This window comes from Pogona vitticeps, chromosome 5 (genome assembly GCF_051106095.1).
Source record: "Pogona vitticeps strain Pit_001003342236 chromosome 5, PviZW2.1, whole genome shotgun sequence".
Classification (NCBI taxonomy): Eukaryota; Metazoa; Chordata; class Lepidosauria; order Squamata; family Agamidae; genus Pogona; species Pogona vitticeps.
The window spans coordinates 180225264-180251379 of NC_135787.1; the positions used below are offsets into that span (position 1 = coordinate 180225264).

The 26116-nt window shown below is 39.4% G+C and overlaps 1 protein-coding gene across 14 annotated transcripts in view; it reads left to right on the forward strand.

Moving 5' to 3' along the window:
* CACNA1C (calcium voltage-gated channel subunit alpha1 C) overlaps positions 1-26116 on the forward strand; it is a 658158-nt gene that overhangs the window by 520167 nt on the left and 111875 nt on the right. For 11 of the 14 annotated variants that reach the window (XM_078376325.1, XM_078376333.1, XM_078376335.1 and 8 more), the window contains 4 exons: positions 6760-6892; positions 8682-8811; positions 17955-18014; positions 24602-24708. In XM_078376325.1, coding sequence (XP_078232451.1) covers positions 6760-6892; positions 8682-8811; positions 17955-18014; positions 24602-24708 — 430 coding nt within the window. Of the gene's footprint in view, positions 1-6759; positions 6893-8681; positions 8812-17750; positions 17811-17954; positions 18015-24601; positions 24709-26116 lie in introns of all 14 variants that reach the window. The other 3 variants (XM_078376324.1, XM_078376328.1, XM_078376337.1) reach the window with 2 other exon arrangements.

Here is a 26116-nt window from a genome sequence, read left to right on the forward strand (position 1 = left end):
TTCTCTTTAGATACTGTATCTTTGTCATTGTGTACAATTGGATGGAAGAAGGATGAAAATTAATCATTCCTGTTGCAATCATGAGTGTGAGAAACTGGTGCTGAAATAGATGTGGATTCATGTGGTCAGCATGAATCCTTAAAAGTGGCTAAATAGATTATCTATGATCAAGACTTGTCTTCCTCTCTTCTGCAAAAGTCCCTGATAAATTTCTCCATGTAAATTAGTCTCAGAATGGTCTCAGACAACTCCAGATAGGAAGCCGGTATTCTCAGTTCAGCTTTCTGGCAGAAAGTTGTGTCCTATGCTGCTCACCCCACTCTACTTTTGAAATAGGTGGGATACCAATAGGACTATTTCAAGTTGCAGAAATTGATTCTCTCAATGTACAGTACTATTAAGAATATGCCAACAAATATGGAAAGCAAAACAGTACCCCATGAGCTGGAAACATTCAATATACATTTCAGTCCCTAAGAAAGGAGGTGCCAAGGAGTGCAATAACTATAGGACCATTGCATTGATCTCCCATGAAGCAAGGTTATGCTCAAGGTGTTGGAAAAAAGGGACTTTTATCATATATGGCACAAGAAATGCTTGATATTCAGGCTGAATTTTAAAAAAGGAAGAGACTCTAGAGTTCATATCATAAATATATGGTGGCTACTAGAGTATTCCAAAGGCTACTGAGTGTACAGAAGATCAGTCTGCTTTATAGAATACAGCAAAGCCTTTAACTGTGTGTATTATGAAAAGTTGTGGATTGTTCTAAAAGAACTGAGTATGCCTGAAGGCTTGATTGTCCAGATATATAAAAGATATTATGGGCAATATAGCTACTTTTGGATATGGAATATGGAAGAACAGTAAGCAAAAGTGTCAGACAAGGGTGTATTTTATGCAGAGCATATACAGGAACTTGATTAAATTCAAATGAAGTAGAAGAGAAAATTGGAGGAGGAAACACCAGTAATTTAATATATGCATATAACACCATATTCCTGGCAGAAAGCAGCAGTGATTTGAAATGACTCCTAATGAAAGAGACAGAAGTGCAAAACCATGGCTACCCTTGAACATTAAGAAGACAAAAATCAGAAGAACTACATAAGTTTAATGTTGACAGTAAAAGGTCTTTTGCAATTTGGTTCAATCAAGGGGAGACTCCTCAAAGAAATCACAAAAAGACAGACTCAGAAAGGTATCTATGAAGGAAGTAGAAAAGATCTTTAAGTGTAAAGATCTGTTGTTGGAGACCAACCTATACTGTGGTATTCTGTTACTATGCATGGAATTGAAAGTTGGACAGTGAAGAAAGTGAAGACTAAATATGAAATGGACTGACTCAAAGGAAGCCACAGCCTTGAGTTTGCAGGAACTGAGCAAGGCTGTTGAGGACATTTGGAGGGTCACTCATTCATAAAGTCTCCATAAGTCAAAAACAATACCTCAGTGGATTTGCTCCAAAGACCATGATTTCTATTCTTTGACTATTCTTGTGTTAGAGATAGGACCATCTCAGTGCTGTGGAATACTCTTCCCAGTGAGCATTAAAATATCCCTTCTTTATCAGCTTTCAGATGTTGTTGGGAATTTTTTATTCTACGTACTCAAACTTTGAGTTAATTTGGTTTTGCTTTTTATTATCTGTTTTATGTTTAATTCTTACATGTTTTATTGCTATTTTATTGTTCTCTTCTTTTATTTAAAAGCTGTTTTGGAAGAATTTGCTGTTGGGTTAAGACATAAATGACTGAAATAAATAGTATTGTAATGAGATTATTTACAGTAGAACCTCAGAAGCATTACTCTCTGCACCAGTACAATAACTTGCCAGACAATGGATCTGCTTTTCATATGCCTTCACAGTACAACATAGCACTACCTCAACAAAGACTCAGACTCAGAGAGGTTATGGGTTGTCCCACTTCAGTGAGTGGGGTGCACCATTTTATATCTTCCTGTCTTGAAAGTGTAACCTTCCAACTCTCTTGATTATTCTCATAAGTTGTTCCTCTCTCTCAGCCAAGTGTGAACATGATACTGCAGAAACACCTAGAGTCCTTTAAAAAATTTATTGCTGACCATGGTTGGGGCTACTCAAGAACAAAGCTCAGCCAGCTTTCTAAATCCTTCAGCTGACTGCAAGTGCTTTGTGAGACCATTTTTTCCTAGTTTAGCTAATAAAATATGATGAGAGCTATCCATGGTTCTGTAGGATAATAGACTGCCTGTTGGGTTTGCCTTGACCTGTCTTGACTTGCTATGACCTGACTTATCTTACCTGCCTGTTTCAGACTTATCTACTGACTAAATCTGATATGCTTCATTTGTATCTGTCAATGTAGCCTGCTTCTTTCCTCTTAGGCATCTAGCCTTGGCTGCCAAGATCCTGCTGTTTTACTTTCTACTGTATTTCCAGTCCCCCATTGCAGATTGCAAGAAGATTAGTGCAGCTTGATTAGCTCAGGAAAAAGTCAGGTGACTACAAGGGGCTATTAAATTTACCAGATAAATCACTCTTCTTACTCTAGTCTGAGCAAATGCTCTCTTTGCCCATGTTTAAATTTCCAGCCACTTGTATGACTATCTACCACTTTCCATGATTAACTTCCTATTTAATCATATCTTCATCTCTCTAGACATGAAGACTCATAATCTTACTGTAACTAATCTCACCAATATGAACAGACATAGGTAGACATTTTTATCACTTGCTAATTTGTAGAACGTTCCCTCTGGAATATGAAGTTATATGCAGCTACAACTGAGTTATGTGTGAAGGCTGCTACTTACTTGTCAGGTTTTCTTCTTACAACTTGACAGCACCACCTCTAAAGCTTCCAGTACTGGATGAGATCAAGCAGGTCCAGATCTATTGTGTGCTCCACACACTCTTTTATAAACTCATACTGGCCCAGTTTTCTCACTAATCTTTTTTTTAACTACCTTTGATGTCTCATCTTCAGAATGCAGAGCTCCTTCAAGCTTTCCCCAGTGGCAGGCCCTCAGGGCGCTCATTATGTAACTCTCCAATCTGCCTCCTTGCCGGTTGCAATTGCCATTGGCAAACTGCTGCTCAGTAGGAAAATTGTGACGATGTTGCTGCGCATTTTGTCTTTTAAAGACAGATAGAGTGCTAATGTCACAGTGACCAGAATCCTGTTGGTGATTTAGTTATTCTGATGTGAAATAGCGTAAGTTGTGATGGTATGTTGTTCTATTTAATTAGATGGTGGTCACACTCCTGGTTGTGCACCCAGTGGTGTAATGGGTATGTAACCAAGAAGGCAACCAGCATCTCATTATGTAATTAGCAGCAGTTCACTACCAGAATTTTTACACTTTCACATATGCATTATATCTGCTTTCATTCTACCTTCACACAGTGTATGCTTGGAAATTGCTGTAGTAATGGCCATCAAACAGTTTTAAAAGCCATTAGAAATATTCATTGTAAATAAGACTATCAAAAATATGATAGTTATATATTACTTCCAGTATTAGAAGCAGTGTTCTTCTCAGTACTAGTTAACTAGAGAAGAGCAGATAGATGCTGCTGTATTCATCTCTTACCTTGGGCTACCTATGGGTAGCTGGGTGGGCACTGCAGAAGGAGAATATTATATTGGATATTCCTTTGATCTGACCCACTACAACCCTTGTATACTGTTAATTACCATGAAAGATAAAATGCATAGACTGATCAGAAATCTTAACATAGATGTCCAATACCCTACAGTATTTTAAATTTATTTTTTTTAATTAAAGGTATAGATCACATTTTGGCCATAAAGCCTTTAAAGCAGTGTATACAGCATATATGCAAAGAATGTAAAAAAATAAGATTTAAAACACCACTAAAAACCGTCAAAAGAGTAAAACCACTTATCAGTTCTTGTTATGTGCTATCAAATTGCTTCCAATGAGTTCTGTGTAAACAGTTGGCAAAACACCGTAGAGTATAATTGGGGCTCTAAGTAGAATTTGAAGGTTTGGTCTGAGGATTTTTTTTGGTTGGTTGGTTTTTGTTTTTTTAGTGGAGGAAGGTCAGCAGTGTGCATCTAGAAGTTGGCTTTTGTCCATTTGTGCAGTTACTGCACAGATAAGATTAGAGGATAAGTTGCTTTACCTACATCTAATCTTCAATGCTAGAATGGCATTTGTATTGTGTTTGTGCATACCCATGTGCATTTGTGTGAAGTATATTATTATTCTTTTGCAAACAAAGACTTCTGCAGATTCTTGAAATCCTCAAAGTTCTTTCAAAACTTCCCTATATTCCCTACAGCCCTTCCTCAGTATTTTTTCCTTGAGGGGTAGTCACAGATCTCCACAGTGCCTGGAGCTCTTGTTTTAAAGAACTTGGATCAAGAGTATTCACCTTTAGTTCTTCCTTCTTGCCTGAATTACTAGGCAGGCAACAGTTCCAATAATTTATTTCTCTCTTGTGCTTTTAAAAAAAGTGGGGAGGGGGTGAGACAGCATTCTTGGCAAATGTTTTGTACAGTATTCACTTGTCTAGAAAAAAATAACAAGAATAAGAACCCAGGTTGAGTGATATCTCCATCCAGTGTGTATGGATTCAAAGCAGAAAAAAATTGTGGTTGACTTGTCTAGAAGTTGAGAGCAAACCATATCTAACTAGGAAAGTTAACCAGAAGTCCTGATAAATCTGGTACTATAGAATTTCCTAGCTGGATTAGGCCAAGATTCCATCTGGTCCTGTATTCAGTCCCTAGCTATAGGAAGGTTACAGGCAGGGCATGATGTAACAGGGAGTGACCTGTGATTTGTTTTACTGTATTCAGTTATCCACATAAAGTAAACTTTTTATGAGTAGGCCCGGCTGACATAAGGGTTTCACTCAGCTAGGCCCATGCCTTCTTGTCTGCTGCTGTTCCTACTTGCTCTTATTGCCTGTTCAGCCATTCCATCTCAATAAGTGGGTGAGTGAGAGAGCAAACAATGAGAGGAGTATGGAGAAGGGGAGGTAATTGCCATAACCCTTCCTCTCCCTCTAGAGATTGATGTCAATTGGATCCAAAAAGAGAGACACATATACTTTTGAGAAGCACAGGGACACAGGTCACATTAAGAAAATACTAAAAACTCTTTGCCCATGTGCCTTACAGAATTTATAATTAGCACTTTAACCAGTCAGTTCAGTTGATCTGAGAGTAAATGAATGGCCTCTCTTGGATCAAGCCTTGCTTGAGTGTGGCTCTGCAACTCGTGATTCTCCTAAAAGCAGCTCTGTTGTGTGATGTAATGAGGTAGTGGTAGTGGTTATCAAGAGTGTAATTTTACACACTCTTGCTTAGTTCACCAATTGTAGATTCGGCTGGATGACAAGGATTTGTGCACTGCACCATAGTAATCACAAGACAGCATTACTGTAATGTATTTTACATGGAGCTAGCTTTCAAGAGCATTTGGAATTTGCAATTAGTCCAGAACACAGCAGCTGGGCTCCTAACAAGGCAGGCAGCATAAAGGTTGTATAATGGTTTTGATCCTCAACAAGCTGCACTGGTAGCCATTTAATTTTGGGGTTCACATCCAAAGTGGTGGTTTGACTTTTCAGTCCAGAGACAATCTGGCTCCAGTGTATCTGAAGATGTGCTTCTCCATGTATGTTCCTTTCCTGCCCTCATGCCTTAAGATCTGCCTGTGAGATTGCAGTTAGCATTAGCAACACATTAGCAGGACAAAGGCTTTGTAGAGATGGCACCTTTATTTGGGGGACCATCTAGGTGACTCCCAGTTTTGTCACTCAAAAAACTTGTTAAATTTTGCCTTTTCAAAGAGTTTTGCATTGCTAACTTTGGCATTCAAAGTAATATATGCCACTGTACACATTACACAGTTTAGCTGGTTTTATTATAAATATTTGAATCAGTGTTTTTTCATGGTTATTGATGTTATTGAATTGAGTGGTTATTGAATGGTTATTGATGTTATTGAATGTTCAGATTTCATTCACTCTGACAACTACAATTTTAAATCCACCTTTACAATACAATAAGTACTAATATACTATAGTTTTAGAAATTATAATATAGAGGCTTCAGTTGTGTTTCCATGGTGAACATAGATTGTGCACTTGCCTTTCCAGCCATGAGTACTTAGGCAAAGAACACAGTATTGTCTGGTCCAAGGAACAGCTCCTTTATGCTCTCATGCCCTGTCTTCCCATCTTTTCTGCCTGAGATCCTTTTATGGGAGATGCCAGACGCTGAATTAGGACTCTCTGCAGTGGCCAGCATTACCTTCCTTTCAATTTAACTTGTAGCAAAATTAAATATTATACTCTGAATACTGATTGTCAAAAAACAGTATGTCAGCAGGAACTTGAAGATTAAGTGCATGTGGACATCTAAGCTATTTTGGTTCTCATCTGTGTATCACATTCTCCTCTTCTACCAGTAGTTACACAAACATGTAGAGACAAATGTGCATTCTTGTGAACTCCAGATCTCAGTGTAGTACGTATGTACAGTCTTTCAACCTTATTGTGTTTGAGACTGAAAGACCCACGCAAAATAGTGGTGTGATGTTCTGCAGAGTCAATGGGCAAGATGTTCTCAGTGTATCTACTATATCTTCCTCAGTGCACTCCTCTGTCATGCCATGTCCTTTTTTGAATTGGAGTGTGAGGATTTCAAAGTAGCCCAGTAATTATTTACTCTTCAAGATACTTACTGTCCTAGGTCAGCAATTTCTGATAGTATAGAACCTAAAGACTTTACCTTTCAGGAGAGGATGAAGAAGATGAGCCTGAGATGCCTGTTGGGCCTCGTCCACGCCCAATGTCTGAACTGCACCTCAAGGAGAAAGCTGTCCCAATGCCAGAAGCCAGCGCTTTTTTCATCTTCAGCCCCAGTAACAGGTATTTTGAGATTATTGTGACATTTGACATCCATAAAGTCCAGGGCTAGATTTAAGGGTCACCAAGCTGGTCAGTCACACAGGACATTGAACCAGACGGGTACGTCTGGATGAGCTGAAAAGGATCTCAAACTGAGCCATTGTAGGGGTTCTGACCTGAATATCTGTGTTCATGTAATGTATTGTTTGCACTAAGCTGACAAAAGCTAGGAACAGCTACAAAGCGAATTAAAAAGTAAAGACTTTGACAGTTCTGCTGTGCTACGTAATACATTGCTACTGCTCAGAATATGGCCTTCTCATGTCTCCATACAACAAGCAGGCCACCGATTTTGGAATTAGGACCACACAATTAGGAGTGTCCCCTTGTTCTATTCTTGTTTTAGACTTCCAGTCCTAGAGAGTCATTTCTGCTGTCAGCTGAATAGCTATTTGCAGTCATTGTTTAATTTTGAAGAAAAGGGCCAGGTTGTTATGCAAAAGAGACACCTAGCTGGATAATGTAAGGAGGTATATATAGATTCACGTCTTACTGGCTCAAATACCCAGTTAAGAAGCATTGTAAAGCCACAGAAATCAATTTAAATATTATAAAGCAGTTCCCAAACCAGTCTCACCCAGCAGAAAGCGGCATACAAAGTCAACACTTGACACAATGAACAATTAAAAATTTGTCTAAAAGAAAATTCACCATTGCTTAAGCCAAGCTTTCAGACCTGACAGATCTAAGGTAGTCTGATACCAAAGTATGTCTGAGCCAATGTGTGCTGTAAATCACAACCATGATTTGTTTGTTTATTTTGTGCGGAGGCTGATGGTACATGACTAAGGAATCCATTCTGGACTTTTTTTCCTACACTTTTTAATTAATTTTCCATAGGAATAGGGGTTGAGGTACAGACAGTGCAGTGGGGTAAAAAGGAGGGGAAGGACAACTTTTGTCTGGATTGTACCAGTTTTGATTTCATGTGAAGACTTAATAGAGTGTGCCTCCTCTATACACTGTCTCCCCACTGCCAGCCTCACAAACCCTCCATGTAGAAAACTCAGAGTCAGGCAGAAAGATTCTTAGTAACTTTCCACTTATACTACTTTTCTTTGTATTAGGGAATGTTTTGTATTGTAGACATTCCATCATGTGATATTTCTGCATCAGCTTACAGTGATATAGCCCAGACTTTGTTTGCACCACTTTGAATAAAGTCCTGTTACACAGCTTTGCATGAGAAACATAAAGCTGGGGGAGTGGTAGAAAAAATTGTGGCAAGGTGGAAGTGCTATTTGTTAAGCCCTTCCACATGCATTTTTCACAATTGTTGCAACATAAACCATGCAACAATGCTGGCTGCCTGGACACAACACTCAGCATACTGGGTGTTTTTAAGAGCCAGTTAAAAACTTGGCTCTTTAGGCAGGCCTTCCCCCCTGTACTTGACTTTATTTTTATTATAATTTTCTGTTTTCCCATCTTGAGCACTACTAAGCATTACTAATTACTATCATTTTGAATTGTTTTTAACTGTTTTAGTTTACAATGTTTGATGGAACCAGCCCGGAGTAGACTTTGTCTAAAAGGGTGGGATAGAAATCTAATAAATAAATAAAATAAAATAAAAATACTTATGCAAGTGTAAGTTTACATTATGCCAAAATTAATCAAATTTCAGCCTTTGAGTATTATCAAGCTTATAAAATCTGGGGAAGGTGTCAAACATTCCCCAGGCTTCGCTTTTACATGAACACTGTCTGACGAATATGATTGTGTCTTTCTGTCCCTTTTTCTCTTGCAGATTTCGTGTCCACTGCCACCGTATAGTTAATGATAACATTTTCACCAATCTGATCCTCTTTTTCATCTTGCTCAGCAGCATCTCTCTGGCAGCTGAGGACCCTGTTCAACACTACTCCGTTAGGAATCAAGTATGCCTCCTTCCTCCATAGTTTGTTCAGAATGAGGTTCAGTAACCAGATGAAAACCAATCTAGTCCTCCATTTTGCCTGTTCTAAATTCATGTTTGTACAGCTGTAACTAGCAGCCAGTGCTCTATGCGGTCTGCATGCCAAATTCTGTGTGAATCAAAATCAAATTCTGCATTGATACTGAATTACACAATTTAAACATAACATTCATATTTTGAACTTATTTTGATTATTCTATTTTGACTATGTCTGTGTGGAAGAAGATAAGAGGGAAGATGAATGAAGAAACAAATGAGACAGAAATGGCTTTTAGGTGGGCAAGCCCTGTTAACAGATGGGGACTAGGGAGTCTTCCAAAGGTGGGACTCCCTAGGCAGCAGTGCTGGCTTGTGGTGACAGGAGCTGTTGATAACAAAGCACCCATAGTCTTACTATTGAAAGCTCTTGTACCCGTTTCAGAGCCTTCAAAGTATATTTACTACCAGTTTCAAAAACATCTTTTTAAGTCAAAAACATCTATTGAACTAGAAGTTGACCATCTCTGGCCTAGCTATTTTTACATTGCTCCTCTGTCGTTACTGGTGCTTTTTACTTTTTCTTTTTTTAATGACCTACTGAGTTACCTTGTTAATTTTATCTGCTAATTTACAAGTAAAGAGAAAATAAATAATCTACAAATACTGACTAGATTTATAAATAAGTAGGACATTTATAAATTTGGTCTTCTAATGTAGCCATTCCCAACCTTTTCTTGGCTGCAGCCATAAACAATATGAAAAAACCATAGGCCAAATCAAGATTGTATAGGTCACATAACGAATCTTATAATATTGTGTGTGAAGAATTGTTTCCAGTCTGTGGCTTCCTCCAAATGTGCTAGGGCCCCTCAGGAGGCCATATGACACCCATTAAGAATGGTTTCTCTAATGTATATGTCCTGTGACTATGACATAGGATAGAGCTACACTACAGTCATATGTCAGTTTTACACCATTTTAATTTTCTTATTTTCTTTCCTAAAGAATCCTGGAAACCATATTTATTATGGTTCTAGGGATGCTGGTAGCAATCTTTCATCCTGCTGATAAAATTATAATTGCAACAAATCTTTAAGAAAAGCATTATTGAGACTGTAAGTCTATGTACAGTGGTGCCTCGCATTGTGACGTTAATTTGTTCCAGCGAAATCGCTGTTGAATGAAAACGTCGTAATGCTAAATTAAAAAGCCCATAGAAACACATTAAAGCGCGATTAATGCGTTCCTGTGGGCTTAAAACTCACAGTTCAGCGAAGATCCTCCATAGCGCGGCCATTTCTGGTGCCTCTTAAGCAAGGAATCCATCCCAGAAAACAGCGGGCGGCCATGTTTTTTTCCCACCAGCTATTTTGAAACCGCCGATCAGGGAACCGATCATCGCAAAGCGAAATTCTCCTATAGGGAACATCGCAAAGGGATCGCTGTTGTGATTGCAAAAAGTTCGTCGCTATGCGATTTCATCGCTAAATGGAGCACTCGCTAAGCGAGGCACCACTGTATACTTACCTGGCCATAAGTCTTCATGACCTTGCCTCTTCTGGCATTGATCAGGACTTAACCTATTATTCCAAATGCATCCCTTACACAAACTCAGAGTGGATCTTCAGAGTAACTTCCAATGCTCCATTTATTCAGAAATAAAATAGTTATATGTTTAATAGACAATCATGTTATTATCCTCTTAAGAACAAATTAAAGCAGGCAGGTATAAACTTTCCTTTCCTAGGCCTGGTCATCATTCATGGTAATTCAGAAATTAGCAAGTGAGAGCTTATTTTAAAATTTTTACAAATAGAAAGCAAAAATGAGAGAGAGAGAGAGAGCTAGGTCAAAAGCTCTTTCCCTGTCATTATTGTTTCTTTGTAGACAGATGGTGTCATATGGAGAAACATTAAAATCCTGCAACATCTCATACACCCCTATGGTGGTACAGTCCTGCCTCTTTGCAAGTTATTCTATCAGTGAGAATTCAGTCTCAGAGCAGAGCCTGGGCCAGGCCTCTTTGATGTTGCTCCTGAGCCTGCATCCTGTATTATTCTCCATATTATTTAATAATTTATCCAAGTTCTCAAATGTTCTTTGCATTCCATCTTAGTGTGGTCTTTCGTTGGGATCTTAATTCAACTGAATATGATTTAAATCAGAATAAACATGCAATCTGGTTTCCAACCTTCTAGTAAAAAAAAGGTGCTGGATGGAGGTGCTCTGTAATAATTTCCACATACTTTGTTATATTCTCAAGGTGTATACAGTGGGGTCTTGACTTAAGAACGGCTTGAGTTAAGAACATTTTGACTTAAGAACCGCTCTCATAGGAAAATATTGACTTGACTTAAGTACTTAAATTTGAGTTAAGAACTGAAAAAAAACCCACGTGGGAGGCAGGGAAAGTGCAAAAAGTGAACTTTCAGTTAACTGTTGGGCAGTGAAAAGGGTGCCTGTCTGCTTCCTCACTCCTCCCAGTGTTTAGAGAGTGGATTGGGAGACAGTCTTCGGACTGCCTGGTACTGTACTGCCTGGACTGTATTTTCCCTGCCTTCCCTGAACCTTTCTTGACCTAAGAAAAAAAAAAGAAACAAAATATCCCCCTCTAGTGGTCGAAGGCGGAATAGCAGCTTCCCATTAGTTTCTATGGACAGAAAAGGGCAGATACGGATTAAATGGTTTTCAATGCATTCCTATGGGAAATGCAGATTTGACTTGAGAACTTTTTGACTTGAGAACCGCCTTCCAATACGGATTAAGTTCTCAAGTCAAGACCCCACTGTAGTAAGAGCTGATTTAACTGAGATTCCCAACCTGTATCCACCAATATTTTTATGCCACTCTGGAGAGGAAAATATCTTCAAACCCAACACTATCAGGGTGTTAAATTGGGCTCACTGGGATTACTGGATTTGGGCACAGCTATTATAATCCATGGAATACAGGGGGGCCTGGCGTGCTCTGGTCCATGGGGTCACAAGAATTAGACATGACTTAACAACTAAACAACAACAAAAAATTATAATCCATTTGTAAATGTGGTCCACAGGTTCTACTGTTGAAACAATAAAAATACTTAGGAATCAATTAAAAAATCTGACAGCTGCTATATATTGACTAAGGTTACAAAACTATCTTGCTCAAATTCTTGACATTTAAAAGAAGCACAGAATTCCAGTTGAGCAGCCATGCCAAAACCATTTAAGAAGTAATTTTCAAGAGATGGTTCTGACTTCAGTGTCACTGCATAAGAGTAATCTAGATGGGTATATATTCATCAACCTTATTGTGTAACATTTTAAAATGATGTAAATCAGACTGTGCAAAACTTTTAAATTGGCTAAGAAGACAGAATCCACATATACAGAGATACAAACAAATCCCTTCTACGTCTTATTAATAATAATTGCATGTTGTTGAGTCAATTCTGCCTTATGGTGACCCTTTTCAGGGTTTTCTAGGTAGAGAATACACAGAACTGGTTTACCATTCCCTTCTTCTGCTAGTGCTCTGGGACTGTGCAGCTTACCCATGGCTACACAAGCTGGCTCTTCTTCCAGGAGGTACTGTGAGGAACTGAACTCCCAACTTCTGGTTCTGCAGCCAGATAACTATCCAGGCAGCTTTCAATTGTTACCTCCCAGTCTTCCCTTCTGAAATCTAAGGGTTAAGGGTGTGTGTGTCATGGTAAACATATTCACCATCATACTTAGCAGTAACCATTGACACAACTATTTCTTCTTCATGGCCTCTGTGAATCACACCATGGGTGATCCGTACCTGTGCAGAACCTCATCGGAAAGTTCTAGAGCTTCTGTGGTAGCAAAAAACACATTAGAATAAGGCAAACAAAGGCCCTTTCCCCCTCATATAAGTACCTTGGCGCCAAGGCTCCCCTTCCAGTTTCTTTCAACCACCATGTTGAGAGCCTCACAGTTCTGCTTCTGTGAGTAAAAGAGAAAGAGAGTTTATCCTTGATTCCTTTCTGTTATCAATCTTTTTTTTTCCTTTAAACTTTTAGATCAAATTCATTATCATCAGAGATTTTTTTCTTTTCTACTTTGCTTACCCTCCAGCCACAGCACGCACACACACACTCACACACACACACACCCGATCATAATTTTTTCTCCTCTAATTATTTTTTCCTATTCATGGCCCCATTGGGCCCATTCAAGCACTGCATAGTCTGTGATAACAAAATACCACTCTACAATGGCCATGCCAAGTGTTGTTGTTTTTTTTGCTTCGGAGAGGCATACCAGACATCCTCTTGCCAGCATTGTAAGAACTTCAAGCACAGAGTCCTCCATTCTCACTTATCCAGATTCGACCCACTCACAGACCCTCCTCACACTCTTTTAAGAATCACCCCAGAACTTGCCTCCCAACTTCAGTGGTGGCATTTTCATCCCAGCCTATCCGTTGGGCAGGCGTTCTGACAACCACGACCACAAATATAGATCACCACTGATGCCAGCCTCACAGGCTGGGGAGCTCACTGCAGATCTCTCAAAATCCACACCAAGTGGTCTTCCAGAGAGAAATCGCTTCACATCAACGAATTAGAGCTGTTGGCAGTTATAAAAGCTTGCAAAGCTTTCAGAAATCTACTCGCTGGCAAGATGGTACAAATTGCCACCGACAACACCACAGCAATGTATTATATTCTAAAACAACGTGGCACCCACTCTCCAGGTCTCCTCTGTTTAACAGTCAACCTCTTGGAGTAGTGTCTATCATATCTGCCTCACAGCTTTACATATTGCCAGCCACAACAGTGCCTTGGCTAATCTACTTAGCCACATGAACTCTCAAGCTCACGAATGGGAGTTAGATCAATCAGTCTTTCTTTGCCTATGCGAACAATGGGGCAAACCAACTCTTGGCCTCTTCGCCTCCAGTGTAAATCGGAAGTGCAAACGATACTGTTCCTGAGCCAGCATTGGCAAACACTCCCAAAGAGATGCATTCGCCGGCTGATGGCCCAAGACCCTCACTTAATTTTTCCCACCATTCCCGCTTCTCCACAATGTCATGGTTCACCTACGACAAGACAAACCCAATGCCAATGTTATAGCCTTGTGGTGGCCAAGACAACCCTGGCTTCCAGTACTTCACAATCTCTCATCAGACATTCACCACCTGCCCCACGCAGAACAACACCCAAGTACTCTACCCAGACTTACCTGTTCTGCACCTGGCAGCATGGAGGATTCCGCCTCACTAATGAACGTTCTCTGTCAATGAAAGAAGCCCTCCACTAGAAAGGCTTACCTGTATAAATGGAACAGATTCAAATCTTTCACTGAAGCTTCTTCATTGCCTTCTGTCAGCCCATTACTTGCTACTGTTCTACGTTTTTTGCTTCATCTCAAATCCATCGGCTTTTCCCTCTCTTCCTTGAGAGTTTACCTCTCTGCCATAGTTTCTTATCAGCCCCCTAACTGTCTGGCAGCTGATTTCTTCAAGCATCCAACATTGAAATGTTTTCTTAAGGGTCTATCTCATATATACCCAGATACCCGCCCACCTTCCCTGCAATGGTCACCGACACTAGTAGTGCAACAGCTTACTAAAGCTCCTTTCAAACCTTTACTTCAACTGATTTACAGTTACTTGCCTTTAAAACAGTTTTCCTCATCACCATCACCTCAGCTCAATGAGCTAGTGATTTAGCGGCCTTATGTTACGACTATTCTTATTTACAGTTTTTTCTGGACAATGTCAAACTATCCATGGATATTTCTTTCCTCCCCAAAGTCGTATCTCAGTTCCGTCTCTCTCAGCTGTTTATCCTTCCTTCCTTCTTCCCATCACCATCCACAACTTAAGAAAGAATCTTCCATACATTAGACATTAGGCAAGCCCTTGCATTTTACATCCAATGAACCCAACCTTTCAGGTGATCACCTCGACTTTTCATAAGTCACCAACCACCTACTAAAGGTCACCAGATGATGTCTCAAACTATATCTAGATGAGTCGCTTCAACCATTCACCTTGCGTATCAGCTGGCATGCTAACCAGTCCCAAAGTTGGTTAGCCCTCAATCTACCAGAACAGTGGTGACCTCTACAGCATTCCTACGTGGTGTACCTCTTCCAGATGTCTGTGCCTCTGCCACCTGGGCACAGCCATCCACTTTCATCCAGCATTATAGACTTGATCTCTGGCAAAAGTCTGATGCGATCTTTGGATGTGCTGTTCTAACCTCTACCTTGGCATGACACCCTGTTTCCGGGTAAGACAGCTTTTTAGTTGCCCAAGGTGTGATTCACAGAGGCCACAAAGAAGAACGACAGGTTACTCACCTGTAATTGTAGTTCTTCAAGTGGACCTCTGTGAGTCACACATCCCACCTGTCCTCCTCACTGTCACGCCATTCTGTTTAATGTAGCGGCGGTTGACACAACTGAAAGGAGAGCCTTGGCACCAAGGTACTTATACAAGGGGGGACGGGCGTTATTCTAATGTGTTTTTTGCTACCACAGAAGCTCTAGAACTTTCTGATGAAGCTCCGTGCAGGTGCGGATCACCCAGAGTGTGAATCACAGAGGTCCACTCAAAGAACTACAATTACAGGTGGGTAACCTGTTATTCTGGACTGGTAATAGTGTTCCATAGAAACAGCATTTCTGGTAGCATGGTCATTGTGTATGTACCCTGCAGTTATCCTTACTAAAATCTGTTTGTTTTCTAGCCACTACTAATGGTAGGAAATTAGCAGTCGCAAGTCAGGATCTCGGGGGGGGTGGGATGTGGGAAGTGAAAGCTTTTCAGATCTTCAAATAATCTCCATCAAAATTGCTGTTTCTGAACTGCTATTGGTGAAAGATACTAATGAGCTTAGAAGGGTTTGGGAGATGGGCAAAATAAATGGGAAAATGACAAGGATGACAGTACAAATATATTGTAGCATTTTAAATACTAACAGATTCATTTTAGTGTGAGTTTTTTGTAGACCACAATCCACTTCTTCAAATATTTTCATCCATTTCGTTCACCAGTGATTCTGACTCAAACTGTTGTCCTGCATTACTAATAGCAGCATGAGAATAGCAGTAGTTTCTCAACTAGTGAGTGAGATGGTGAAGGAAGGTGGCAGGGACTATATTTAGGGAGTGGCCATGAAATATCAGTTAGCTTCTCTTTTATTTTTTACCAAGATGAAATAAGAAGTATCCACTGAATTTAACAAAACAGCTTTAGACTGGATGGAAAGAAAGATGGTGAAGCCTTTCTTCCTGCCTTGGCTAATGATTGGTCCCTAATGCATCTTTACATGTGCTCTGTCCAGTTGGCTTTCCATTTGTGATGTGATAAGGTTTCTGGGCTCCCTCTTAGAGTCAATAACTGTACTGTATAAGGTTTAATCAAACTAAGTGTGGAGTTGAGCACAATCAGCAATTGTACTTCTAACAATATAGTTAACAACATTCAGGAAAAAGAGGATTTAGTTGCTAATACAAAGCTGTTCCTGCATTTTGTTTGTCTATGGCTGGATACTAGGCCCACGAGTTAATAATAATCCTCCTGTTCACTGCTATCAGAGCTACAGTGAACCTTGCAGCTTAATCCTAATACTGTTCCTGCTCAGAAATATATAAATGCAAACTGTAGGATTACAATTTTGTTCAACTGAGAATAGCAACTCCATACCTGTTTGAATGTTGCTCTCCCATACCACGGTAACTGACACATGAACGGCTTTGTCCTAGAAATAGAAATTAAATATAAAGTGGAAACTGTATTATTCTTGTTCATCCAGAAAAAAATTAAATATCTGTGATGGCAAATATTGCCTACCAATGTGTATTTTTCTCCATTTGATTTTTACTTATTATTTGCAAGAGGAAAGTCACACAAGTTGAACAATGGCTTTAGGAAAAGGAGATGGATATTTTCTGCTTGGGCAGCACAAATAAAAACAAAGGAGCTGCTGCATCTTGAAGACAAATGGATTTATTTCAGTGTGAATTTCCTTAGATTCCATAGAAGCACCAAAAAAACTGGATTGTAACTCACAACAAAGTAAACTGCAACTCACAAAAACTCACATTGACATAAACAGGTTACAGTGGTTCCCCACATGACGACGATTAACTGTTCCATAGTAATTGCTGTTTAGCGAAAACATCGTCTTGCGAAAACCGTTTCCCCATTGGAATGCATTGAAACCCATTTAAAGCGTTCCAATGAGGAAAAATCATAGTCGTTTTGCGAAGATTGCCCACAGGGAAGTCATTTTGCGAAGCACCAGTCAGCTGTTAAAATGGCTGCCCTGCGAAGCATCGGCCCCGAAAACACCCGTTTTGCAAAGCGCCAATCAGTGGCAAAATCGTCGTCTTGCAAAACTCGGTATGCAAAGCAGGGATGCAAACATCGTCCAGCGAAAATCGCCCATTGGAATCAGTGTTTGTGAATCGCTATAGCGATCGCAAAACCTCATCATCATGCGGATTCGTCGTTTTACGAGGTCATCGTCTAGGGAGGTACTACTGTAGTCTTAAGGGTGCTACAACTCTTGTTTTTATTTGTGCTATACATGCTGAAACAGACTAACAGAGCCACATTGTTGAAAAATATTTCTACTGGATATCAAATATATTCTAGTGTGGAGCTTAATTTGGAAAATACTGAAAATGTCTGTTATTTAAAGGGAAAATACTTCATTGTATTATGAAAATGTACATGGCAAAATAGTGAACAAAGAAAGATGCTGTCTAAATGTGCTGCTTGTAGCCTGATCATTGCCTTCACCAAGATGTTGTTACAAAGCTATCTTCTCCCACACACCCTGTTCCCCTCCAGTTAAACCAGTGGTGCTTTTTGATTTTGTACTGTGATTTGCTTTTGCAATGAACACTCACAGATCTTCCCCTTCTCCTGCCCCTATTCCTTTTTGTTTTACAGATTCTCTTTTATTTTGATATATTTTTTACTGTCATTTTCACCATTGAAATTGCTCTGAAGGTAAAGTCCCCATCTTCTCTTCCATTATCTTCTCAGTCATGAGCCCACTAGTTCTCTGCTGCTGCTCTCTGTCGCTAACACACGCGCCTGTCTGTGTCTTGGCCACGCTGAGTAACCACTAACCCAACTGTGCTTATTTTTCAGATCCTAGGCAATGCAGATTATGTCTTCACTAGTATCTTTACATTAGAAATTATTCTTAAGGTAACCAATACGAGCAATAAATGTCTCTCTCTTGCTTTTGCTTTGTCTTCTGTATCGCTTTAAATCCCAAATACCTCCATAGACAGGATGTCCTTTGTAGCTTAGTAGTGCCTGTGTATGCTTTTTAAAATTGTTCCATTTTAATATTATAATTCTAATACTATGTATAAATGTCTTGTCATGTATTACCCCAAAGGAAGTATATCATTGCTTAGGAAATTCAGGGAAAGGCAAATGTCCCAGAGCACAGTGTGTGTTCACTATATAATACAGCAATATCTACCTGTCCCTTTGAAAAGGTCTGTGGTTTGTTTTTTGGTGGGTTTTTTTTTTTTTTTTGCTTTTTATAACTTTCTGATGCATTAGTTTAAAAAAAGCATAAGAATCACATAAAACTTAAAACATCCACTAATAATGTCTCTGCAAGGCCCTTAAATAGCAGCTTTAAAACTAACTAGAAAACCTTTCTTTTTCTTCATTAAATCATCATAGACTAGGTAAAAAAAGTTGTGCAATTGAATGTGCACTTACTTGTGCACATAGTTATGCACCCAGGCTTGTGACAGATGGCTGGTAAAATGTGAAAACTACTTGTGGAATTGCTCTTACAATATTTTGGCCACAGTGTCTGCTGCTGTTTAATATCTCCCTCTTAAGAATCCATTTTTTCCCAGCATTTTCTTTCCCCAGAAGAGGCGGTCTTTAGAGTTTAAAAACATCTAATTGTATGTAACTTATAACTGCTCTTAGAAGCAACAGGAATCACAGCATTTTGGAATCTTTGATGTAAGATAATAGGATGCAGCCTGATGATTCGACATAGGCAATTCGATCAGGAATATTAAAAACAGTAGTGCTCCTGTATATGTAAAATATTACAGGGCAAAAGATCACATTGAACAGCTCTGGAAGCTTATTCCCATTGACTGCTCCTAAAACTCATCTCTGAAGTTAGAACTGCTGCAGTCCTAGTACAGGAGTAGAATTTATAATATTAAATGAAAATGGCATTGAGTTCTTCCTGTTTTCATTTCCTTTATGAAACCTTTCCTTAATCCAAACTTGCAGTATCTGCTCACTAATGTATAGAGCTGGAAATCAGCTGTAGAATCTGTCTTTTATAATGGTCCAATAGTCTGTGAGCCTATTCATTAAATAGATAAGCTGCCTCCCTACCTTTATTTCCCCTGCTATTAGGTAACAGTTACAACTATGTGATTCCCTCAAGAGAATACTCTGCCTGAGATTACATGACAGTGCACTAAATCATTCATAGACAAAGTTGTTGGCAAAGAAAATTAAAATGAGCTCTCATTCATTCCACACTCATTTACAGAAACGAGTAATCTAGTTCTTCTGTCTTGATGTGTGGAGTATCAGTATGACTTGTTTATACATACACTTGAGCCAAATGTCCATGTGACATCGCTTTATAATTATGACAAGGGCTAGAGATTAAAATCAAAAAAGGAAAGTAGGCCACGGTCAGCACAAAGAAATCATTCCTGAGCAATGCCTACTCACATTGGTTGTCAGACTTTCAGCCAATCAGAAATGGGTAAAACTCTTACATTGTGCTTCTTATAATAAAATCATAGGTAAAGGTAAAGGTAAAGGTTCCCCTTCACAATTTTTGTCCAGTCGTGTTCGACTCTAGGGGGCGACGCTCATCCCCGTTTCCAAGCCATAGAGCCAGCGTTTGTCCGAAGACAATCTTCCGTGGTCACGTGGCCAGTGCGACTTAGACACGGAACGCTGTTACCTTCCCACCGAGGTGGTCCCTATTTATCTACTTGCATTTGCATGCTTTTGAACCACTAGGTTGGCGGGAGCTGGGACAAGCGACGGGTGCTCACTCCGTCACGTGGATTCGATCTTATAGCTAAAGATCTACAGACCTTACAGCACAGAGGCTTCTGCGGTTTAACCTGCAGCGCCACCACGTCCCTAATAAAATCATATAAGGCAGTAAATGAAAGGAGGCAGGAATACTTTACAAAGTTGTTTTTCTCCTTCCTTCTTCTTTTTGATATATAGTTTGGGGGACCAAAGCTTGCTCCCCACATCTTCCTCTTTTTATATATCAAGTAGGAGAGGATGAGCAGAGGTGAACTGGTTTAGTACATTTCCGGCTACCAGAACCCTCCTTTCTCAGGGTTCACCTTTCCTGAACTATTGGGTTGTTGGCTTTTTCCATTGAAGACTGGGCTAATAATCCCTTGTTATTTTGATGAAAGGAGGACCATGTGGGAGAGGAAAGGCTCTCAATTTGGAACAAATCATCTTTCGCTACAGCCTTAACTAATTTCCTAGAAAGTGATCCTGCTATTACAAATATATTACACTAGAGTTTGAGAAAAAAAATTTTAATGGCAGCTTCCTAGATCCTCCAGCCATCATGGTCACTGGGTACTGTAATCTTACAAAGTAACTTTTCCAAGATATGTATGATATATATTAAAAAATGAAGTATATGGACATGGCTTTCAGTATGTGCTGTTACCTGAGGCACAGTGGAACCCACATTAACACTTAATATATACTTTCAGAATGTTAATATAAGCCTATAATATATGTTAAACGTATATTTTCTAACAGCAATAAAGAAAAATGTCTGAAGAATTAAACTTACAGTATAGAGCCCAGAAGACCTATGAACTACCCACCTACTCTTCCCATAATTCAAAGATACAAGGGAATATTTGAAAAAAAAATCCAAAGACATTATCCCCTAATGTATAAACTGAAACCATATTATACAGTTTGCTATGCCACTGAATTTCTCAGCAAGAAGAGATAAAGCCACCTTATACAGTAAAAGAAATTCAACAGAGCTTCCCATTCACATTTCAATGGTGTCTCTCCTTCTCCCTAAGATTGCCATACAAAGCCTCAGAGGCATCTTTACTACCTTTGTTATGGCAAGAATCCTCCCTTCCCCAACCAGTTATACCCTCCTGTATAAACTCTACTTAAAGAGCAGAGTTTATACTTCCTTTCTGATTTCTTCCTGATAGATCAGTTGTAAGTTCTTCCTAATGTCATTTGTTTTTTGATGGTTTCAAAATTTAATTTATTTACAACCTTCTTCGGCACATCTTTATAAATACTGGCTGGAAATTAGGTCTTCTAGCCCAAATACATCTTTGGTTGGCTGGAGAAATTCAAGGAAGTAGCTAAGGTGCTTTGGGGGAGGGGGGTTGCACTTCAGTTTGAGAATGCATAGACCTGATGAGTTTATTGAAACAAAAAAGGATCATACTGAACTCACTTTTACAGGTAATGTTTTGTTTGTAGCACTTGGCCATGGTTCCTATAAACAAAAATAATCTTACCAACTTGGCTGTGGCAATAAATTGCTGAGTTATTTTAGTCTGCCATTGAGTGATAAATATAAAACAGATTTCTTTTAAAAAAAAACAGGGTGCAATGGGGTTTATTTATTTGTTGCACTTCTATGCTGCCTTTCCAAGGTGGCTAAAAATTGGGATTTTTAACTGTCCTGTGAGAAGAACAGGACTAAATTCCTAGAAGTAATTAGTCCTGGTCATTTCAACCCTGCTAGCACATAGTTGAAGATGGGTATACTATTAGATGTATCATCAGCACTAATTTGATACTCCCAAACAGGAAAACATTGCCTGTAAATGAAACCTGGAAATCTTGCACTACTGGTATCTCATTACTGTAAAATTAAATGTTCCAAAACTTGAAGAGGTTGCAAATTTTGATCCACACCCATTTCTGCTGTCACTACTTACCAGATTATGTATTTTTTGCAGTCACAGACTCATAAGGTGAAATAAGTATCAGTAGCCTGGATTTTTAAAGCACCATATGGTACTGTGTGTTCTTGACTCTGCTTATGGGTGGCATTGTGGATGTCAACATAGGCAACTATAAAAAAGATAAAAGATTTATTTCAGCAGTTTTTTGGCTCATGAAGGTGACCAAAGAAGAAATATTAAAGTGGATTAATAAAGGCCAAGTAACCATAAAACACATTAAATCTAGAAAGCTGGAATATTTTGGTCATGTAATGAAAAATGAAAAATATAACTCATTACATCTCATCATTCAAGGTATTATAAATTGGAAAACAAATGCATAAAGATGAATTATTGGGTGAAGACCCTTGGAGAGTGGTTTAAGTGCAACATGACATCCTTGTTTAGAGCTGTATCATCTAAAGTCAAAGAAACCATCAGTCAGTTCTGCCTCCAGTAGAAGAAAAACAAGCAGCAACCTGTTTTTTTAATGAACTGACTGATAAAATTATGCCAGTAAGTCAGCAGCAGGAATATGAGACTTGACCTTCCACCCTTCTTATACCATTCTTACGAAAGACCCTTCTTCAAATTGTCATCATCAGTCCACCTTCTAGTACATGAAAATTCAGTAAAATGAGAACAGTGACTGAAATTCTATTATTGCTATGCATGTGGAAAGCAAATGGTGTAACCTCCTGCATCTCCCCCATGAACCTGCCCAGACTTTAAAATCATCAGGGGAGGCCTTTTTCTCAGTCCCACCACCCTCACATGTGTGCTTGGTGGGGACACGGAAGAGGAACTTCTCTGTGGCTGCTCCTAGCCTCTGGAACTCCCTCCCACAGGAAGCTAGGCTAGTCCCAATTTTGCTGTCCTTCCAAAAGCAGACAAAGATTTTTCTCTTCAAGCAGTCTTTCCCTTTATAACTGGTAATCTGAGAGGGGTTTTTAAATGGACGGGTGTGCTCTGTTATTTTAAGTGTGTTTTAGTATTGATTATATTGCTGTTTTTAATATAATACTTGATTAATTCTTTTTTTATACTTGTATACGTAGTGATTTTAGCTTTTAAATATTGTTTTTTTTCATGATGTAAGCCGCCTTGGGGATTTTTAAGGAGAAAAGTGGGATAAAAACATTTTAAATAAATAAATAAGAGTAAGTCACCTTTTGTGCCATCCAGCTGCCAATTAGGAGTCCCTATTAGGAGTTTTGAATGTGCACCATGCACTGGGTGCGTGTTCCCCTGAAAGAATTCCAGTAGTGACTTGCTTGTTACCAACTAGAGGCAACTGAATGCTACACCATTTGCCTTCTGCATGCTTAACAACGTACCAGATAGAGATGTGAATGGACAAAACTTTCGGGTTTCGTTCATCCTGGGTTCTTACAGGATGTATTTCATTCATTTGGGGGTCTTTTGAGTACCAGTCCTTCTGTTAAACATGAAAGGGACTGGTTCTTTTCATTTTATTTTTCCCCGTTCATGCTTGCTGTAAAAACTCTGGGAAGGGGAGAATCATGGCAAAAGGATTGAGAGACAGTGAAACAGAGAGGAAGGAATGGCACCTGAAGTCCCCTACACATGACCCTCAAGGCATAGCACTTATCACCAGCTGCCTCATCTTTTTGCTTCTGCTGCTGCTGCTGCCAAGTGTTTCCTATGAGCTGGAGGTAACTACAGTATTAGCTCACCAGTACAGTTGCTACTCTTCTCCCAGCAGTGGCAGCCATTAAAGCAATAGGCGCAGAAAGTGTCCACACACACACACGTATGGATATTTCAGCCTCCCTCCACTACTTGCCATGTACACTTTTTCCAGCACTGAGGGAATGGGACCAGTTGAACGAGGGAGCACCAACCAAGAGGCAAAACACCAGCCACTAGGTTGGGGAAAAGGCAAATGCTTCCCTTTTGCACCTTGCAGGCACCTGTGTATGTGTGTCCCTGTGCACGCAAAACCAATGTCAGTGGCGGCGGCAGCATTGATTTTGAGCTGAGTAGATAAGGTGGTTGAAGTGGCAACAGGGACCTTGCAAGGCTTCAGTGTCCTGATGGGATGTTGAAACGAAGAAAGAACACTAGTCACTCTTCACTGGGTCCCAACCAATCCAGGCCTTTTTACTGATTCAACCCCCACCCCCGTGAACGTCCTGATTGACTCTTGCCAGCAGCCCTAATGGCACTATTTGATTAAACATTTCCTGGGTAGTTAGACAGACAGGAAGTGAACAAAAGGGCAAATGAAAGAGGGAAACATTAAAGAACCTGTCTTTCATTAAAGCACAGCATTCAGATTTAATACTCTCTATTGGGAATCAAGGAAAGAACCCAGAAATGAAAGTAAGAGCCTTCTTTGTTTTCTTCCCATCATTTGAGTTAACCTGAAGGTCCCATTCCTAGCAACAGCATTTCAGGCAATATATGAAGGTTCCTGCATGGGATAAGGCAGTCTCCAAGATATGCTTGCATTAATGTCTGAGAAAAGGAAAGCAATCTATATTCTATTTTTTTCAAATGAACTCAGTACTATGATTTCTGTATCCTTTATTTCCAAAGGCAAGAAATTACTATGGACTGCAAAGTAATTCATTATGGGCTGGATGTTATTTGCAATCTTTTCTTGCATATTTTTTCTTGCATATAAAAAAACATCTTATTCTTTCATTTCCTTTCTATGAAACATTGGCCTAGAATGTTAATAGTTTTTCTGCTCTACTATATTGTGTTGTCCCTCCTCCTGCTTGCTCTGAGAAAGCCGTTCCTGTAATGTACTAACAGCAGAGTTTCTTTATGTCTCCATGTGCTTGCCCACAGATGACTGCCTATGGGGCTTTCCTCCACAAAGGCTCCTTCTGCAGAAACTACTTCAACATTCTGGACCTGCTGGTGGTTAGCGTTTCTCTCATCTCCTTTGGGATCCAGTGAGTGAGCTATTTTCAGCTAAAAAAAAAACTACTTGTAGATGAAGAGTGGGGAAGGGCAATGAAACAAAGGGGAAAGGTCATCTTTGAAATACAAGTCAGCTTTGGTTAGTTGTGTCTGTGGTTCTTACTGAAAAATAATGAACACTTGCATCTGGCACTCTTCTCTTCCCATTGCTTGTCTATACAAACATCTTTTGCCCACTCATAGCTAGTGGGTGTTTGATTAAGGTTAGTTTTTCAACTTCCTCCCACATCCTGCCCCAGCAATTTGTTTAGCTTTGTCCTGCATCCCCTACATAAACATGTTTGTGTTACTGATCATAATTATCTTGCAAAATTGTTGGAGCAGAGCATCATTTTGAAGTTCTGGATTAGGCATTAAACCTATTAGATCACTCAAAACTACAAACAAGGCGAACTTTAAAGCTTTGTAGAACTTTTAATCAGGCAAAAATGAACCTTGGAGTTTCTGCGTGGATTTCAAGCAGCAAATCCAAAAACTGTGCCAGATGTGGTGCTCATGGATCATGCAGTTAATAATACTTATAAATCTCAACAATAACAAAGGCAAACGGTTTGCATATACTTTATAAAGGAGAAGGACAGGTTCCTTTGCTGAGAAGAATATAATCTAAAATTTCACACAGGATGACGAAGGAAATAGAATGATTTGGTTTCTTGTCTTTGTCCAGCTTAGAGGAAGTTGAAGGAAGGAACAAGACACTAGCATTCTAAAATGCAACTTTAGGGATATAGGATGGAGCTGAATATTTGAAGGTAGTAGAAAACTTTAGAAGTGCTCTGAATGTGATACTATAGCCTCAAGATGGGTAGTATAGAAATCAAATAAATAAATAAATAAATAAATAAATAAAGTTCAGGGACAAAAATTAAGATAAAGATATAGCTGGTTTTGAAGAATGTCCTAGACTGAGGACCACATCTAGACCCCTGAATTTCGTGAAGTAGGGTGTCATGTGATCAGAGTGCCAAGGGAGACAACTAAATTGGATAGCCATATACTGGATAGATGTTGAGGACTAAAGTGAAACTGGAAGATCAGAGAGAAGATTTCAGGGGTATACGCAAGATAGTACTACCATAGGGCTCTCTTTTTTCTTTTTCTTTTGCTAAGGAAACAAAGAGAACATATTTTAGAAGTACTCTTACTATGGGAACTAATGCCATTTACACTTGTATCCCACTTTTCCATTACAAATAGCGTCCAAAATGTGTAACGACATCAGTAAAAACAAACTGAGCAACAAAACTGCTGAAACAACTCTAAGTAAGCCTCAAGCCCATTTAAACAGCTAGTTTAAAAAGACGAGTCTTCACACCCTTCCTAAAAGTAATAGAGGCCAAAACAGTAAAAAGAAGCCACACAAGTTGTGGAACAAGAAAT